This window comes from Phacochoerus africanus, chromosome 15 (genome assembly GCF_016906955.1).
Source record: "Phacochoerus africanus isolate WHEZ1 chromosome 15, ROS_Pafr_v1, whole genome shotgun sequence".
NCBI classification, from domain to species: Eukaryota; Metazoa; Chordata; class Mammalia; order Artiodactyla; family Suidae; genus Phacochoerus; species Phacochoerus africanus.
Window position 1 is genome coordinate 107,673,578 of NC_062558.1, and position 20,016 is coordinate 107,693,593.

Sequence of the window (20,016 nt, forward strand, 5' to 3'; positions counted from 1 at the left end):
TCTTACATTCTAGCCAGTGCTCTAGGAACTAGAGAGCAGTTTTCTGCCACTTACACATTTATAGAGCTCTTCCATGTGCCACATGGCATATTAATACGGGAGATTCAGCTGAGAACATGGCAGATATGGTCCCTGACATCATGTAGCTAGTATTCTAGAAGGCAGGCAGATGAGAGACTGGAAAAGCAAATAGACAAAAGCAAATCAAACTGTGGCAACTGCTGGGAAGAAAGAAGCAGTACTGTGAAAGGGATTAACAGAGTGTCCTAGTCCAAGTAGGTGATTAGATCTCTCTGAGGAGGCGACGTGGAAGTCAATAGAACTCCAGCAGAGGTGATAGCATATGTACAACAAGAAGAAAAGCTTGGCATGATGAAGGCCGGGGTGGCTGGGATGTGGTGGGCAAGGTGGGAAGTGGTATGAGGTGGTATTAGCCTGATGGGAAGGGTTAGAACATGCCTGGTCTTGAGACATCTGGTAGAATTTGGACTTAATCAAGGCATAATTAGGAGTCTCTGAAAGCTTTAAGCAGAGGAGTGATATGATTAAATTTGTTTTGTTTTTGTTTTTTCTTATTTAGGGCCACACCTGCAGCATATGGAAGTTCCCAGGCTAGGGGTCAAATCAGAGCTGCAGCTGCTGGCCTACACCACAGCCACAGCAAGGCAGGGTCTGAGCCACATCCGCTGTCTATGCCACAGCTTGCGGCAAGGCTGGATCTTTAGCCCACTGAGTGAGGCCAGGGATCGAAGCCAAATCCTCATGGATTTTAGTTTCTTAACCCAGTGAGCCATAATGGGAACTCCCTAATTTGTTTTTAAAAGATTCCTATGACTGCCATATTCAGGGTGGATTGGAATAGGACCAGAAAGGTACTGTGGAGACCAACTAAGAGGTCACTGCAGTGTCCACACAAGAGATGATGGTGACTTGGGTTAAAGCGGCAGAAAGAGGGTCATACCATGATCTTGTTCTGCAACTGGGATACAATATTTAAAGTGTTGGGATTCCTGAGTTCAAGGGATGTGGAGGCTGCCTTTCAGAGCTCCTAGGGAGCTCAGCTTCCCCAGAGGAATAAGCATGCCAGTTCAGAAGCTAAATGTTGAGAGGTATTTATAGCAATATTGCCTATAGGCAAAAATACTGGAATCAAGGGAATGCTCACCAGTAGGAAGTTATTGAATCAATTGTGTACATTAACAGTGTGGACTCGCATGTAGCCATTAGAGTGTCCCCAGCTTAATTGGAGGGATTTTCACAAAGTATTGCTGAGTAAGAAAAATAAGATGCAGGAATTCCCATTGTGGTGCAGCAGAAACAAATCCAGCTAGTATCCATGAGGACGCAGGTCCAATCCCTGTCCTCACTCAGTGGATTGGGGATCTGGCATTTCGATAAACTGTGGTGTAAGTCGCAGATGCGGCTTGGATCCCATGTTGCTGTGGCCGTGGCATAGGCTGGCGGTTGCAGCTCTGATTTGATCCCTAGCCTGGGAACTTCCATATGCCATGGGTGTGGCCCTGAAAAGAAAAAAAAAAAAAAAGAAAGAAAGAAAAAGAGAAAAGAAAAACAAGATGCAGAATGTGTTTAAAATTTCATGTAAAAAGCACTTTTCATATATGTGTGTTGTATATGATTATATGAGCAATGGGGGAAAAATGGAAGATCATATTAAGTTGTTAATGGGTGTTTCTGTTGGAACTAGAAGTGGAGGAGAAAATCAAGCCAAAAAATAAATGAAAGAAAACTTATTAAAAAGGACAAATGTGGAGTTCCCATCGTGGCGCAGTGGTTAACGAATCCGACTAGGAACCATGAGGTTGCGGGTTCGGTCCCTGCGCTTGCTCAGTGGGTGAACGATCCCGTGTTGCCGTGAGCTGTGGTGTAGGTCGCAGATGCGGCTCAGACCCCGAGTTGCTGTGGCTCTGGCGTAGGCTGGTGGCTACATCTCCGATTAGACCCCTAGCCTGGGAACCTCCATATGCCGTGGGAGCAGCCCAAGAAATAGCAAAAAGACAAAAAAAAAAAAAAAAGGACAAATGTACTCACATTTAGTCATATTTGTTAAATCAGATATGTTATATATGTATAAAATATTTTAAAATATTTTTTAAGTAACGCAGCAGGTTTTTTAGATTTTTATTCTGTTGCCTTTTTAAAACGATTTTTTTTCCCATTATAGATGGTTTACAGTGTTCTGTCAATTCTCCACCGTACAGCAAAGTGACCCAGTCAAACATACATATGTACATTCTTTTTCTCACATTATCCTCTATCATGCTCCATCATAAGTGACTAGATATAGTTCCCAGTGCTATACAGCAGGATCTCATTGTTGACCCAATAGTGCAGTTTTAAAGAAGCTGGCATTGGGCTTATTTTGGCTGGGATGAAGCATAAGGCCTATTCCAGCAGGAATGTTGCTTGGTAGAGAACACTTTTCCTGTTCTCTGAGTCCTGTTCTCAGAATTGAGCCCTCATTGGGATCCCCTCTAACCTGTTTCTTTGCCACCAAAAGCTTGTTTCTTTGCCCTCCTGGATCTTTGTGCTGATGAGAATTACATATGAACGTTGCTTGGCTTGTTTTGAGAATCACATTTCCTTTCTACACTCATTTTTGATTTAGTAATTTTACAGGAGGCAAAATATAATCCCTAATCAAAACCAATTCTAGTATAGCAAATGCTTTTTTTCCCTCTTTAATAATCACAGTAGTAGACTGACTCAGCCGAGTGCCTAGCACACAGAGCAGTGTTCGTTGAATAAATAAGTGATGTGCTCCTATGGCCTCCAAAACGATTCTGTCTAAAAACTGGCACATTTTTAGGGCAGGTAAGAAAGAAAAAGTACTAGAGTTGGGGTTTGACTTGCCTTATCTAGCAAATGATGCTCAATTATTTTTTCCTCTTTAAATCCATACTATATTAAGAGGGTCAAAAAAGCAGCTATAGTGTGGTATAAAGTATAATAAAAATTATATGTATAAGAGTGGAAGAAAAAAGTTTAGAAGCCTATATGTCATAGTTAATTGCAGTTCTCTTTAAGTGGTCCTTACTGTTTATCTATTTTTATACATAATTGTGTGTATATGTTAATTCCAAACTCCTAATTTCTCCCTCCTCTCCTCCCCCCACTTTTCCCTTTGGTAACCATAAGTTTGTTCTCTATGTCTATGAGTCTATTTCTATTTTATAAATAGATTCATTTTTATATCATTTTTAAAGATGTAAGTGGTATCATATGATATTTGTTTTTGTCTGACTTTCTTCACTTAGCAGGATAATCTCTAGGTCCATCCATGTTGCTGTAAATGGCACTATTTCATTCTTTTTTATGGCTGAGTAGTATTCCATCTCTCTCTCTCTTTCTCTCTCTCACACACACACACACCCCATAGCTTTCCATATACCTGTTGGTGGACACTTAGATTGCTTCCATGTCTTGGCTTCCATGTCTTATTAAGCTATGGTAAATGGTGCTGCCATGAATATTAAGCTGTATGTATTGTTTTGTTAAATTTTTTTTCCCTTTGGAGTAAAGCAGGCTTTTATGTTCACAAGGTTATTTGTGAGTTGCAAAATATTTCCCCCTGTATTCCCCCATTCAATCTGGGCTGCCACAATCAGACAGACAGAACGTGCAAGGATGCTTTCTTCTTGCATCTGTAGTGGAAACCTGAGTGGCAGACAGTAATTGCTCCAGGCCTGTCAAATAGATGCATTGTATGTTTCTTTTTGAATTAGAGTTTTCTCCAGATATATGCCCAGGAATAGGACTGCTGGATCACATAGGAACTTTCTTTTTTAAGGAACCTTTATACTCTTCTCTATAGTGGCTGCTCTAATTTACATTCCCACCAACAGTATAGAAGGGCTCCCTTTTTGCTGTACCCTCTCCAGCCTTTATTATTTGTAGACTTTTCCCTGATGGATATTCTGACTGGTATGAGGTGATACCTCATTGTAGTTTTGATGTGCACTTCTGTAATAATTAGTGATATTGAGCATCTTTCCATGTGCTTTTAGGCTATCTGTCTGTCTTCTTTGGAGAAATGTCTAAGTCTTCTGTCCATTTTTTTAATTGGGTTGTTTGTTTTCTTGAGATTAAGCTGTACGAGCTGTTTGTATTATTTTGGAAATTAATACCTTGTTGGTTTCATCATTTACAAATATTTTCTCCTAGTCCATAGGTTGTGTTTATGTTTTGCTTATGGTTTCCTTTGCTGTGTAAAAGATTTTAAGTTTAATTAGGTCCCATTTGTTTATTTTTGTTTTTATTTCCATTACTCTAGAATGTTTTTTTTCGCTCATTCATACTTTTAACTTTTTATATAATTCTCATGTATGATGATGATTTTTAAAAACTTTTGAGTTGTGCTTAGCTCATGATAGACCTGCAATAAATATTTGTTAAATAAAGATTGGCTAGTTAAGGAAAACAATACATGTATGTTATAAAAATGGGCAAAAGGGGGCATAAATAAAAAGGAAAAAAATCTTATAATTTTGCTATAGACCACTCGTATTACCTTTGTAAAGAATTTCCCAGCTTTTGTTTTTAAAAACTTTATACATAATACATAGTTTTTTAAAGATAGGATTTTTGTAACCTCTTCTTCTGTCTTATCTTCTCTTTTCCCCATCTTTCATTCTCCCTGATTCTCCTATTAAAATTATAGAGAAAATTACCTACCAGGTGGCTCAGAAATGCATGTCAGCAGCAAAGTGACCCCTCTTCCAGGAAGGAAACAGCTCTTGGGTCTGGAATATCACCTGGTCCAGGAATTTATTTCATAGTGATTTCTGGGCACTTGCACTAGGGGTTCAGCCTTCGGGACAGTGAATCAATGTCCTTTTGTTCTGGACACCGCACAAAACTCAGCATTTTTCTCTTGCAGGCATTTTCAGCTTTTTACTATGTGATGGGGTTTTTAAACCTTACATCAGAGGAAGGCTCATCTCAGTCAAAGATGACTAGCACATTGGAAGAGTTCTGCTCTCGGCCTTGGGCAGAGGTAAGTGACTAGAAACGGCAGCTGTTACCAATGCCCTGTGCCCTTGACAGCATGAGGATGCTAGTCTGCTCTTCAAGTCTGTGCTAATGTGACCAAGATTCAGCACGCATGTTAGAGAAGCCCAGATGGTACAACACCCAGTTAGGAATATGTTCACTGACAGTCTTTGAAACTTGGCATACAATGGCTTAAACAAAACAGGTCTTATTGTTCTCACTCAATTGGAAATGCAGCAGTAGGCAGCTGCTGGCATGGGGTTAGCAGCTTGACTATCTCAGCCATTTTTCTGTTTTCTCATGGAAGTAAGGTGTGGATTCGGGGATCACAGCTATGTTCAAGGACAGAAGAAGGGTGGCACCAGACACATCTGTTCCTTTTTACAGGAAAGCAAAAGTTATCCCAGAAGCTCCTTAACAGTCTTTTTCTTATGTCTCATTGGCCAGGACTGGCTGGGAAGGTAGGGTGCAGGATTTAAGACTGGTTTAGAGCCTTAGATCTATCAGAGCTACTTCCTGGTGCTGAAAACATTGTTGCCTTCCTCGAAGGAAGACAGGCAATTCATAGAATCTGCCACAGACACCATCATGGTTAAGACCCTTTTCCATCAGGCAGGTCCAAGATATCCCCTACTTACTCATAAATTTGAAGTACAACTTTTTTCTTGCCTGAGGGACTGAGTCATTCAAGATCCAGCTCCACCTGACAGAAGTTTGTAGGGATGAGAGAGAAAGATATGGCGCCTACTCTGATTAAGAAAAACAGATCATCAGAGTTCCCTTGTGGCAAAGCAGGTTAAGGATCTGGCGTCGTCACTGCAGTGGCTCAGGTTGCTACTGTGGTGCACATTTGATCCCTGGCCCAGGAGCTTCCACATGCCGCAGATGTAGCCAAAAACAAAAACTAAAAGAAAAAAAGAAAACATCATCTAGGAGTGGCTCAAAACAGCAGCTCTTTTTAGTTGACACTTGGAATGGTAAATGGTGCTTTCATTCTGAAGATATGCAGTTAATTAAAAATGAATGCTGTTCTCGTGGGCACTAACAGGAGGGAGGAAGATTGTGCAAGAGCCTGAACATTTCACAGAGCAACCAAGATGGCCGAGTAGGAGGATGTGGAGCTCCCCACTTCCCACAGATACCTCAGGAATATATCTACAAGTGGAACAGGCCTCACAGGACACCTGCTGAACACTGGCAGAAGAACTGAAACACTTGAAAGGACAGGAGGGATCTTCACGTAACTGGCTAGGATGAAGGGAAAAAAGAAAAAAAGGGAGAAGCAGAAGCAGGTGCCCCTGGGAGGGAGCTGAAGGGGAGGAGAGATTCCTATACTAGGGGGAGCCCCTCACCAGTGAGGAGATAAGCTGAGAGTAGAAAGGAGCTTGGAAGGCTTGGAGGAGAACCGAACAGCTGCTCTGTGGCAGGTGAGACAGATTGAGACCTCACAGATGGTCCATGCCACTGCTCTGTGTGCCCTAGCCTGAGATGCATGTCTGCTGATAGGGGCAGGGGCTGGGTGCTGGAACAGGGGTTTAGAGAACAGACTTGGGGAGAAGACTTCTGTTGGCTGTGTGGAGGTAGCCTGGAGGGGCTGGGGGGGCAGAGTACTACAGTTGGGAATGTTCAGGGAGGAAGGCTAAGTATCATTGTTAAGTGGTATGTGAAGGGCGAGGCCACCATTGCCACTTCTTTCCCCTCACAGGCCCCTCCCTCTGTGGGCCCTGGGAAAGGCTCCTGCCTGGGCTGGCCCACTTGCCCTGACCACTGTCCTGCACCCCTCTGCTGGAGTGAACCTGCACACCTGGTTGCCACACTCACCTCCCACCTCCCACACTCACAGCTGGGCTGGCTCATACACCCGGATGCCACTCCACCCTCCTCCCTTAGGAGGAGGCACAGAGGGAACCTACCTCAACATAATAAAGGCCATATATGACAAACCCACAGCTAACATTATTCTCAGCAGTGAAAAGCTGAAAGCATTTCCCCTAAGATCAGCAACAAGACAAAGATGTCCACTCTTGCCATTTTTACTCAGCATAGTTCTGGAAATCCTAGCCATGCCAATCAGAGAAGAAAAATAAATAAAAGGAATCCAAATTGGAAAAGAAGAAGCAAAACTGTTGCTGTTTGCAGATGACATAATACTATACATAGAAAATCCTAAAGATGCTATCAGAAAACTCTTAGAGCTCATCAATAAATTTGGTAAAGTTGCAGGATATGAAATTAATACACAGAAATCTTTTGCTTTCCTATACACTAACAATGAAAGATCAGAAAGAAATTAAGGAAATGATCCCATTTGCCATCACATCAAAAATAATAAAATACCTAGGAATAAATCTAACTAAAAAGGCAAAAGACCTATACTCTGAAAACTGTAAGATGCTGATGAAAGAAATTAAAGATGACACAAACAGATAGAAAGATATACTTTGCTCTTGAATTGGAAGAATCAATATTGTTAAAATGACTAAGATAGATTCAGAATAATACCTATCAAATTACTAATAGCATTTTTCACAGGACTAGAACAGAAAAAATTTTTTAATTTGTATGGAAACACAAAAAAAATCCTGAATAACCAAAGCAATCTTGAAAAAGAAAAATGGAATTAGAGGAATCAGGCTCCTTTAGACTATACTACAAAGCTACAGTCATCAAAACAGTGTGATATTGACATAAAAACAGAAATATAGATCAATGGAACAAGATAGAAAGCCCAGAGATAAACCTACACACCTATGGTCAACTAATCTATGACAAAGGAGGCAAGAATATATAATGGAGAAATTACAGTCTCTTCAATAAGTAGTTCTGGGAAACCTGGACAGCTATATGTAAAAGAATGAAATTAGAACAATTTCTAACACCACACACAAAAATAAACTCAAAATGGATTAAAGACCTAAACATAAGGCCAGATAATATAAAACTCCTAGAGGAAAACATAGGCAGAACAGTCTTTGATATAAATCACAGTAATATCTTTTCAGATCCACCTCTTAGAGTAATGAAAATAAAAACAAAAATAAACAAGTAAGACCTAATTAAACTTAAAAGCTTTTGCACAACCAAGGAAACCATATAAAAAAAACTGAAAAGACAATCCACAGAATGGGAGAAAGTCTTTGCAAACAGGTGACCATAAAAGGATTGATCTCCAAAATATACAAATGTCTCGTGCAGCTTTATATCAAAAAACCAAATAACAATAAAAAACTGGGCAGAAAACCTAAATAGACATTTTTCCAAAGAAGACAGACAGATGGCCAAAAGGCACACGGAAAGATGCTCAACATCACTAATTATTAGAGAAATGCAAATCAAAACTGTAATGAGGAATGACCTCACACTGGTCAGAATGGCCATCACCAAACAAACAAACAAACAAAAAAAACCTCCAAAAACAAAAAAGCCTAAAACAATAAATGCTGGAGAGGGTGTGGAGAAAAGGGAACCTTCCTACACTGTTGGTAGGAATATAAATTGGTGCAGCCAGTACAGAGGACAGTATGGAAGTTCCTTAAAAAACTAAATATAGGCATTCCAGTCATGGCTCAGTGGTTAACGAATCCGACTCGGAACCATGAGGTTGCGGGTTCAATCCCTTGCCAGGCTCAGTGGGTTAAGGATCTGTAGTTGCCTTGAGCTGTGTCGTAGTTCGCAGACGCGGCTTGGATCCCGTGTGGCTGTGGCTGTGGCTGTGGCTGTGGCTGTGGCTGTGGCTGTGGCTAAGCTCCAATTAGACCCTTAGCCTGGTAATCACCATATGCTGCGGATGTGGCCCTAAAAAGACAAAAAGACAATAATAATAATAATAAATAAAGAGACAAAGAAGTAAAAATAAATTTCCTTAAAAAAAAAAAAGTAAACATATTGGAGTTCCTGTCGTGGCTCAGTGGTTAACGAATCTGACTAGGAACCATGAGGTTGCCGGTTCGATCCCTGGCCTTGCTCAGTGGGTTAAGGATCCGGTGTTGCCGTGAGCTGTGGTGTAGGTTGCAGACTCGACTCGGATCCCATGTTGCAGTGGCTCTGGCATAGGCCGGCGGCTACAGCTCTAATTAGACCCCTAGCCTGGGAACCTCCACATGCTGCAGGAGTGGCCCAAGAAATGGCAAAAAAAAAAAAAAAAGGTAAATATAGAACTACCATATGATCCAGCAATCCTGCTCCTGGGCATATATCTGGAGAAAACCATAATTCGAAAAGATATGTGCAACCCAACATTCATTGCAGCAGTATTTAAATTAGCCAAGACATGGAAGCAACTGAAATTTCCATCCACACATGAATGGATAAAGAAGATGTGGTACATATATACAATGGAGTATTACTCAGCCGTAAAAACGAACAAAATAATGCCATTTGCAGCAACATGGATGGACCTAGAAATTATCATACTAAGTGAAGCAAGTCACAGAGAAAGGCAAATATCATATGGTATCACTTATATGTGGAATCTAAAAAAAAATGGTACAAAAGAACTTATTTCTAAAACAGAAACAAACTCACAAATTTCAAAATCAAACTTATGGTTACCAAAAGAGGAAATTGGGAGGAGGGTGGAGGGGTAAATTAGGAGGTTGGGATTAACATATACATACTACTATTATATATAAAATATATACTTAACAAGGACCTACTGTAAAGCACAGGGAAATCTCAATATTCTGTAATAGCCTATATGGGAGAAAAGAATGGATGTGTGTATAACTGATTCATTTTGCTGTACACCTGAAACTAGTACAGCATTATAGGTCAACTATACTCTAATAATTTTTTCTTGAAAAAGAGCCTGGACATTTGGAATTTAATCTAGTATTTTGTCTAAGTTAGAATATGAAAAATGGGCATTCATGGCATTCAGATAGAGCCACTCAAATATGCCCCATCATTTTACAAAATGCTTAAGGGAGGCTTTTTGCACCTCGTGATGATCTGTGGAGAAAGATGAGCATCTTGGAGTCTTGAGCAAAATACTTCCTCAACTGGGTTCCAGAGAAGCTTTTATTAAACATTACTGTGTATGTGATCATGTGGAGATCATATTAGAAAGCACATCTGCAGTGGCAGATGGGGATGAAAACTAACAAGCTCTCAGGGGATACTGATGCTGCTAGTCCAGAGACTAAACTGAGTGGCAAGGCTTTTGATGACACTCTTTCCCTGAGATGCTGAGAGGCTCCAAACAAAAGACTTTGGTTGAGAGCATATAGAGAACTCTAATTAAACAAAGATTAATAGCTTTCATGCAAGATTTTCCACATCTTTTAGCTAATGTGATTGTGAAGCTCAAATTTCACAAGGGATGGGAAACTCGTAAAATTCAGTGTTTCTGAACCTATTAGACTACAGAAACTACTTCTTTCTGGGAGCACTTATTAATATGTCACAGAACCCATGGAGGAAAAGATTCCTTAACAGACCCTAAACTATGAGCCCTTACGTTCATTGAAGGATTGTAGCACCACTCCCAAAGCCCTGTACTGGGGCCAACTCTCAGGCCCATGTGAGCTGGGCCGTTCTTCTGTCTTGATCAGCTCTAATGGTGAAAACGAGGGCTCTGGAGAAGTGCTTGTTGTTGTACAAGTATGATGTTTTCTTCACCTCACTTCCAGCTGCAGATGTATTTTGGTGACGTGAAGGAGAAGTACCTGAGTGAATACTGCTTTTCTGGCACCTACATCCTCACACTTCTTCTGAGTGGCTATCATTTTACAGCTGAGACCTGGAAGAATATTCATTTCATGGGCAAGGTTTGTTGGGTTGAGGGGGAGGTTGGGTGGTAGTGACTGAAGCAGCTTTGGGCTTGAAAGAGGTAGGCGTCAACCTGATTTAAGTTTTGGCCTTATGTCCTGATCTACCACTTTACCACTAACCCAAGCTAGCATTTGTTTTAAGCCCTTCTGGTATATTGACCAGCAAGTTATGGGTATCCTATCTAAGAAGAGCTATCTGCATCCTCAGCCTCGCCTTTCTGCTCACACAACAGTGACCAATCCCTTATAAAACAAAAAATGAGATACTAAAGTAACATAAGAGTATTTCAATAGCCACAGTAATTCTACATGCTGGCTTCAACATCCATCCCAAAGGCTCCTTCCACAAATCCAGAAAGGGTGATCATGGTTTCTCATAAGGGGTAAAGGCCTTGTTGGTTGTAGCTTTAAGACTGACCTGTCTGAAAGCTCACTGTGAATAATCGGATAAGTGACTGTGAATGGGGGTGCTTGCTTAGGAGCCAGGCTTAGCGTGAGCCTTAATAAAGCAACCTCACAGCTATGTATTATCTCTGCCTCACCTGCAGGTACCCAGGCATAGACTAACATCTGCATTGGCAGTGAGACTCATGGGCACACTTGAGCTCATTGAAAAATATAAAGAACAGTGTTTCTCTACCTTTTAAACCCCATAACCTCTTTAATAAGGAGGCAAAAGAAATTTACCTCTTTATTAAATATGGTGACTTCAAGTGAAAGAAACTTTGAGGCAGAGGCAGAAAGCTGTAGTAGCCTTGAAGATCCTAGTTTCATTACACTCTTATCAATATTGACCTTGCTAATTTAAATCTTTTCCTTATTTTAACATCCTAGTCTTTCTTCCATTCCATCAAGTTTATTTTGTCTGTTTGAGGAATATGTCTATGTCAGATTTACTAGCAATTTGTATTTTTTGAGCTCCAATCAATGATCCATTATTTCTAAACTCTAGGTGATATCTTCTCCAACTCTGGAGCCTTCCTTGACACATGCAGTCAGATAAGACTCCCGTTCCCCAGAAAGGGAAGTGGGCCTTTTACAAATTATTAATTCCTAGTACTGGTAAAAGTTTAGGGGAGAGGAGCATTCCACACGATATTGGTTGGAATACAAATTGGCATAACCTTTGGGAAGACTGTTTAGGCAATCTATGCTAGGAGCCTTAAAATATGTACATCATTTTACCCAATTACTCCATTTCTAGGATTTATAAATAATTGAATAAAGTGAGTAAAAATGAACACCTAAGGCAGTTCACGCCAGTGATGATTTGCAGAAGTGTCCCTTAAGAGACATGGCATGATGTTTCAAGGAATTGTTAAGTAATTCTACATACAATTTAACTCCATTGTTTTGGTGAGGAAAAGCATGCACAGAGGACTGGTAGGATATGTCACAAAGTAATAATAACAGCAACTTATTATTTTCTTTTTAAGGATTATCTATACTTTGTGAATTTTCTGCCATGACACACACAACTCGTGTAATAGAAACATTTCTGAGAGTTACCCTTGTGGCGAAGCAGAAACAAATCCGACTAGTAACCATGAGGATACAGGTTCAATCCTTGGCCTCACTCAGTGGGTTAAGGATCCAGTGTTGCCAGGAACTGTGGTGTAGATTGCAGACATGGCTTGGATCCTGCTTTACTGCAGCTGCGGCATAGGCTGGTGGCTACAGCTCTGATTCAACCCCTAGCCTGGGAACCTTCATACGCCGAGGGTCCGGCCCTAAAAAGCAAAAAAACAAAAGAAAAGAAAAGAAAAAGGAAGAAATATTTCCCAAATTATCTATTATTCATAGACTACCTATATTTCAGTACATTCTGAGATGGCTTGAAAATATTCCTAAGAAGATGGTAGGGTTGGAGAATGTTTTTTCATTTAAGAAGAATCCTTTCCTGTGCTTATGCGGTCTTTCAACTTTCATAAAGTAAGATTGACTTGTTGCCATTATTCCCCAATTTTCCCTAGCTGAATCATAAAGGAAGTCCTGGTTTTGTATGGGTGAGATTCCCGGGCCTCACATAGATGTAAAAGGCCAGGGACAATCATTGTTCTCTCATCCTTTGGTGCTTCCTGTCTCCCCTCAGCCCCCTTCTCCACCCCACATTCACATAAACAGCAAAAGAAGAATGCAAATCTCCACCAAGGCCTATTTGAATGAAGCTTTTGTGGCAGGAACACTGGGTGGTCATTCACCAAATTCCTCTCTGAATTTTAGGGATATAGTAGTGAGGCCCCACACTCTTCTTTGTAACCAATTGCTCCTGCTCCGTTTTCCTCACAGCCATATCCCAATTCAGAATATAAAAGTAATCCATTTAGAGAACTGAACATGGTGCTCACTTCCTGGTCGCTCTGTGTCCTGGATGGGGTTGCATGAAAGCTCGTTTAATCTTCAGACCAGAAACAACAGACTTTGCCTACTGTTTGCAGGTCCAGAGCACCAGTGTCGGGTGGACTTTGGGCTACATGCTGAACCTGACCAACATGATCCCATCTGAAGAGCCATCATCCACACCTCTCTCCCACTCCACCTATGTCTTCCTCGTGGTCCTTTTCTCCCTAATCCTGGTCATAGTGGTCATCATCGGCCTATTTGTCTGCCACAGGCCTTCATATTTCTGGAAAGATATGGTATAGCAGGAGCAACTGAAATCTGCTGGCTGGAGTGAGAAGAAAACTCGCTCAGGGAGCACTTTCCTCTGCAGTGGTGTACAAGGTCATCGTTCCTTGCTCACCAAGGCCAGTCTTGACCAGCATGAAGTTTCCTTGGCTTCTGCTGAAGCCTTTCTGTGGGAGGTATTCACCACCCTCTGCCTCAAAGACTTCCTGGCAGACATTATCTCTCTCGTGAGTCTTTCCAAACACCCCCTTTTTCTTTTGTACTCTGTGCTGGGTAGGTCTTAAAGACCTGCCTCCTTTCATGATCTTTGCTTTATAAAGAGCAACATTGACCTGGTCCAGAAGAACTGAGAATCCTGAGTCCTGTGCTGGGAAGTTGCACTCGCTAAAAGAAGAGTCTTGGGAACTGATTAAGTTGTGGTCTTACAGACCCGCTCTCTCTCTCTCCCTCTCCCGTTTCCCATTTTTTTAAGAAAGCCATAGAATGCCTTTGGAGAAGACAGACACGCATCCCATTCCCAGCCTGCCCTTTGCATGGGAGAATTTTCTAGACTAGGAGAATTTTCTAGACTAGGCAAATATGTGCTAAGGCAAAAGAGGCTTGCGAAGGAACTTATGTGCTTAGGCAGTTAATACTGTAGTTAATCCAAGCCAAAAGAAGAACGTGGATGAGTCACATATTCCTGGGTGATGTCAAAATGCTGCAAAGTGGAATACTCAGACCAGAGATTATTTTAAAAGCTGCTGTACATACAAATAGGCATTCAGATATCAGGGCATATTATCTGTGTACATACAGAGGTACACGTGTCAGGAAGAAAAATACAATTACAGCACAAGGTCGGGAAAATGCATCCTCAATACATCTATTGGGATTTTGTTTTTATTGTGGTAAAATGCATATAACATAAAATTCGCCATTATAACATGTACAATTTAGTGGCATTTAGTACACTCACAATGTTGTACAACTGTCACCACTATCTAATTCCACAATGTTTTTATCACCAAGAAACTGGCTGGAGACAAGACCATCCTGGGGTAGGCTTGAACCATCATCCTGGGGTAGGCTTGAACCATCCATTTAGCCAAACACGCTAACCAGTTGCACCACAAAGATGCTCACTGAGTTTTAAAACCATGCCATAGCTTACTGTCCCAGGGCTTAATTTAGTGAGAGAGTCACATCTGCAAATGTTGTTGCCAGTTCTAGGTATTTTTGCTTTAAGCATCTTTGCCATAAACATCTTTGCCACAAGCACTTTTGCCTATAAACATTTTCGCTTCATAACCAATTGGCTGTAAAGAAAACTTTCCATAAAAGATAAAATAATGAAAAATAAAAGAGGGACAATCAGAAGGGCATAATGAAATGAATAACAATTTGATTTTATTGTGAAATATAAAATATTTGAGTACATTTAAAATGTGTGTGGATTCCTGGCAATACTGCAAATAATTTTTATTTTGTGGGTTATACCCAAGCACTTGTCTTCCAAGTCTTTCATTCATGGCATTTTATACCACCCCACCCCACCTCTTTTGGCCCTGCCTATGGTATAAAGAAGTTCCCAGGCCAGAGATAGAACTTGAGCCATAGCAGCGATGACACCAGATCCTTTAACCACTAGGCCACCAGAGAAGTCCAGTCTTTTCATTTGCTTTGTTTTTTTGCTCATCGATTTCTCCCCTTGTTTGGCATTGTACTTTTTCTTTTTCATTAAAATTTCTTCCTTCATTAAGGTGACTATCGTTTCTAAATACTTGGAAGCATCTCTGTAACTGAGCTTTGTGCTGTGTTTTGAAAACTTCTACACACTTGTTGTTTGTTGTTGGCATATTGTCACATGTCCATTGATAGACATTCCAAAGTTCTGTGGGAAATGTGGTTCAATTCTGTACTTTCCAGGATCTTGGCCTCTTTCTTCTCCAATGTAGTGTGTTTCAAAATAAGAAAACAACTCTTGGGGCAAATCGTTGTCATCTGACAGCTTGATACAGCCATTAGTAATGTTACCAACTGGAAAAATGCTAATGCATTTCAGCCAGTTGAAACCAAGTTGTCAAACCAAAAACTGTCCCTCAATTATTTTATTTTTCATGGGAATATGCCTTACAGCCGATTAGTTATTCGATGAAAATGTTTGCAGCAAAAATGCTTGTGGCAAAGATGTCTATGACAAAGATGCTTATGGTGAAGGTACCTAGAACCCATTTCAAAATGTAATTAAGATATGTTATTAATGAGATAATTTGTTTTTCATATTGTTTTTGAAATCTGTTGTGCATATTATACTTACAACACATGTCAATCAAGACTACATTTCAAGTGCTTGAGAGCCACCTGTGACCAGTGACTACCATATTGAATAGCAAATGTCTAAAAGGACATTCAGAGCTAAAAAGACACAGGCAAAAATACTTTTTCTTTTGAGGGAGGATTTTTTTTACAACAGCTATAGATGCTATAACATTACCTACCTTAATATGAAATTTAACATTATTCTGAATAAGCTTTTAAGATCTCAGCTCAGAATTTCACTTTATTCCTGGTTTTGTTGCCTTTTTTTGAACACAGAGATGCCTGTTATTCAGGCCAACATGCCTGATGAAAGACCGCTGGGAAATTTAATCTGGATTCAAAGATAATACAAGATAATCTGGATGCTTATATTCTATAGTCAAAATGTAAATTTAAACATTAAAATAAATGTCTCCTAATAGCTCACAGAGCAAAATTTACCATATAGTAGTAAAGTTACTATTAAAATATATTCTCATTTATTGTCAGTTTGAAAGATGAGATGAATTTCACCCAAACTGGTCTCATCCCTCTCTGATTTAGATTCTAATAGTTGCTATGTTACTAAAACATGACAGTTGCTCATAGTTAGCTGTGCTCACTAGCCGGGTATTTCTTTCGGTTTGGTATTTCTTTCAGTTAGTGCTAGTTTTCTTGTTTTGTTTTGTTTTAATTTCTTGTAACAACCTCCAAGTTTTGGTGCCTTACCACAATAAACATTGATTTTCATGTTCATGGGTTGTAGGTCAGCTAGTATCTCTTCTGCAGGCAACAGGTCTGGTTCGGCCTGCTCCACATATCTCCCACTCTCCCTGTCTTGTGGTTTCCTGAGCCATGTTCCCATGATGAGTGGCAGGGCCTAAGAGAGGGAGAGAAAATAGAGGACATCTCTTTGGGCCTTAGCCAGCATGTGCGCCCTGACATTTCCATCCACATTCTACTGACCAGAATAAGTCATGTGACCAAGCCCATCATTAGCAAGTCAGAGAAACACCGGGAGGAATGGCAGAGTCACATGACAAAGGACATGAATGACCAATTCTAACACAGAAAAGTCATGGATCCTAGTTGGGATTGTTACTGCTGAGCTGTGACCGGAACTGCCAGAATATTCTTTTTGAAAAGTGTCATTTCTTCCAAGACATCATCAATTGCAACTTCTGAGAGCCAGTGGAAAGAGCGCTGTGGAATGGTAAGGTAGTCTAGATCTTTGATACCCGAAGTTTGGTTCCTAGACATCCTGAAACTCGATAAAGAACTGGTATGCCTCAGAGGGGTTTCCCCCAGTTCTCAGACCCTGGCCCTGCCTTCAGTGCATTCCCCCTGTGCTCTTGGTAGAACCCCGTGGAAACAGCTGGTAGGTGATCCACAGTGCAAGCCTACATGCAACTTTTAAAAATTCTTTTAAGAGTTCAACCGGTTTCTCATTTCTATGACAGCTTTTCCTTTCCTTTCAATCTACCGAGGATGAAAGAGTTTTGATAGGCTTTAAAATATTATGATTCTGGGAGTTTCCATTGTGGTTCAGTGGTTAGCGAACCTGACTAGCATCCATGAGGATGCAGATTCAATCCCTTGCCTTGCTCGGTGGGCTGGGGATCCGGTGTTGCCGTGACCTGTGTCGCAGACCCAGCTCGGATTCTGCATTGCTGTGGCTGTGGTGTAGGCTGACAGCTTCAGTTCAGATTCGACCCCTAACCTGGGAACCTCCATTGTGATTTTGTACTTTAACCAGCTTGGTAGAAGTTACAGTCTCTTGCTATATGCACACAATAATTATTTGTAAAGTGAAAAAATGAATCATAAGGAAATTATTTTTTACAAAGTTTGTAAGAAGAAATGCAATTCATTAGCATATGTAACTAGAAGTAGAGCCTCAACAGATTAGATTTCCAGTATTGAAAAAGCAACAGTTGGTGTTCCCGTCATGGCTCAGTGGTTAACAAATCCGACTAGGAACCATGAGGTTTCGGGTTCAATCCCTGGCCTTGCTCAGTGGGTTAGGGATCTGATGTTGCCATGAGCTGTGGTGTAGGTTCCAGACACGGCTCGGATCCTGCGTTGCTGTAGCTGTGGTGTAGGCCAGCGGCTACAGCTTCAATTCGACCCCTAGCCTGGGAACCTCCATCTGCCACGGGAGCGACCCTAGAAATGGCAAAAAGACAAAAAAAAAAAAAAAGAAAGAAAGAAAAAGCAACATATACTTCATATTGTTAGTTTCATTACATTTACAAATGCTCTTACATTTGTTTAATGTAGATGGCTAATTTTGTCATCATACAGGTTGCCTTTTGACATAGAACTTAATTTTTTTGTTATGAAATGATTTTTCGTGCAGTTACAATGAAGAAGAGGCACTCTATATAGATTAAATTGTAGGCTGTAAAGTGAACTATTCAATACCAATTGTTTTTTTCTGGGTGGTAAATCAAAATTTTCTCTTTCTCTTCAGCTCTTCAATCTACAGGTATACCATAATTATAATCCAGTAGCTTAAAAATATAACCTTTTGTGCTGTTCCATATCTCTTGGATTTCTAGCTCTACGTTAGTCATTCCTTGAACCATCTTCGAGGAATACACATGAAGATGGAAGTCCCCATGAAGAAGATGGTGTGAATCTTCTCTGTCTCCTGCAGTTAAATCCATCTAAAGGATGTATGCTTCAATTACCCTCTGGACAGAGAGATCTATAGAAACAAGTTATTTTAACTTTTTAGTATTAGTATTTTCGAACATTAACTAGGATAATACAATACACATCCATGTGCCCATCACAGAACCTCATCGATTGTTAACATTTTGCCAATCTTGCAGAAACAAATATTAATTATAATCAGAGATAAAACAGGATCGAACTTCATAGAAAAGACTAAAATATACTTTCTTCTACGAGCAGTCAAATGGTGAAGGTGGGTAGAATCATTGCATGGTGTAACATGGTAAAAGTAAATTGAAGGTTAATGTCCTTAATAGAAGGATGCATCTTGCATAAGAGGACGTATGTCATATTCTTTAGGCCCCTCTTCATGCTGCAGGAAGAATCAGGACCACAGCAGCTATATTTGCCTATTTTTCTTTAGATCATGAAGTTAAAGGTGTAGCAGAATCATTTTGGTATAGCAGCAAATCAGTGCATTGTTTACAGACAATCTCTAAAATATTTCTTTGACACAGAAGCTGAAGAAGGCTAGTGACGCACCTATTTTGAATTGTAATTTTTGCTTTTTGTGTACATTTAAACCTAAAACCTCTCTTTTGATAAGCCTCTACTGAAATTTACATTTGTGGGAAATTTTTAGCAACTTTTTTATGTAAACATTCAATAGTGTCTATAAAGAATTGTCTTTTTTTTTTCTGCTACAGTCCTTTCTTATCCAAATTGCTAATGTGGAGTGCTAGTTAGGGCTGCCAATACTGGGTAAGTTGAAAGAGGGAAGGAAGAATCCTGTCCTGGCTGTCATCTGGTTCCCCCCCTCCAAAAAAAAACATGGTCTCTTTTGGTCTAAGATTTTCCTTTAGGCTTTTTCCACCTAAGTAGAATATCTTTGAGCCATTTTAATCCCGTATCCAGTATTTGAAGAACTTAGAAAAGTAAGAAGGGAGTTCCCGTCGTGGCGCAGTGGTTAATGAATCCAACTAGGAACAATGAGTTTGAGGGTTTGATCCCTGGCCTTGCTCAGTGGGTTAAGGATCCGGCGTTGCTGTGAGCTGTGGTGTAGGTCACAGGTGTGGCTCGGATCCTGTGTTGCTGTGCTGTGCCTGTGGTGTAGGCCGGTGTCTACAGCTCCGATTAGACCCCTAGCCTGGGAAACTCCATGTGCCGTGGGAACAGCCCTAGAAAAGGCAAAAAGATTAAAAAAGAAAAAAAGAGAAAAAGAAAAAAGTAAGAAGAACTACATAATTTGAAACAAAAACTCCAATATGACTTCTTCTGAGTAGTCTTATATCAGTATGGGATATCCTTTTCTATGGAAACCTACACTTTTTTACATAAGATCCTTGTAACCTGGACCCCACATTTGGTATTCACAAGACGGGAGAAAAAGCAAGCCAAAAAAAGACCTTTTATTTTCAGTGCTCTCTGTTTAATATAATCCTCTGAACCCAGACCATCATTAGTAATAGGTTGTCCTAACAGAAGTGAAGAGAGAGATTTTTTTTTCATTTTTCTTTTTTGGCTGTGCCTGTGGCATATAGAAGTTCCTGGGCCAAGGGCTAAACCCGTGCCACAGCAGTGACCCCAGCCACTGCAGTGACAATGCCTAATCCTTAACCCACTACACCACAAGAGAAATGGAAGTGAG

General features: G+C 40.4%; 1 protein-coding gene and 1 non-coding gene across 8 annotated transcripts in view; one reads left to right on the top strand and one right to left on the bottom strand.

Moving 5' to 3' along the window:
• ENTPD1 (ectonucleoside triphosphate diphosphohydrolase 1) overlaps window positions 1-16,445 on the top strand; it is a 125,121-nt gene extending 108,676 nt beyond the window's left edge. For all 7 annotated transcript variants that reach the window (XM_047759732.1, XM_047759728.1, XM_047759730.1 and 4 more), the window contains 3 exons: window positions 4,898-5,014; window positions 10,641-10,778; window positions 13,220-16,445. In XM_047759732.1, the coding sequence (XP_047615688.1) occupies window positions 4,898-5,014; window positions 10,641-10,778; window positions 13,220-13,426 (462 nt within the window). In that variant the 3' untranslated portion in view covers window positions 13,427-16,445. The remainder of the gene's footprint in view (window positions 1-4,897; window positions 5,015-10,640; window positions 10,779-13,219) is intronic.
• Window positions 3,588-3,721, bottom strand: LOC125117129 (small nucleolar RNA SNORA31). Its single transcript, XR_007132495.1, has one exon. It is a non-coding gene; the product is annotated as a small nucleolar RNA SNORA31 (small nucleolar RNA).
• Window positions 16,446-20,016: the final 3,571 nt, after the last annotated feature.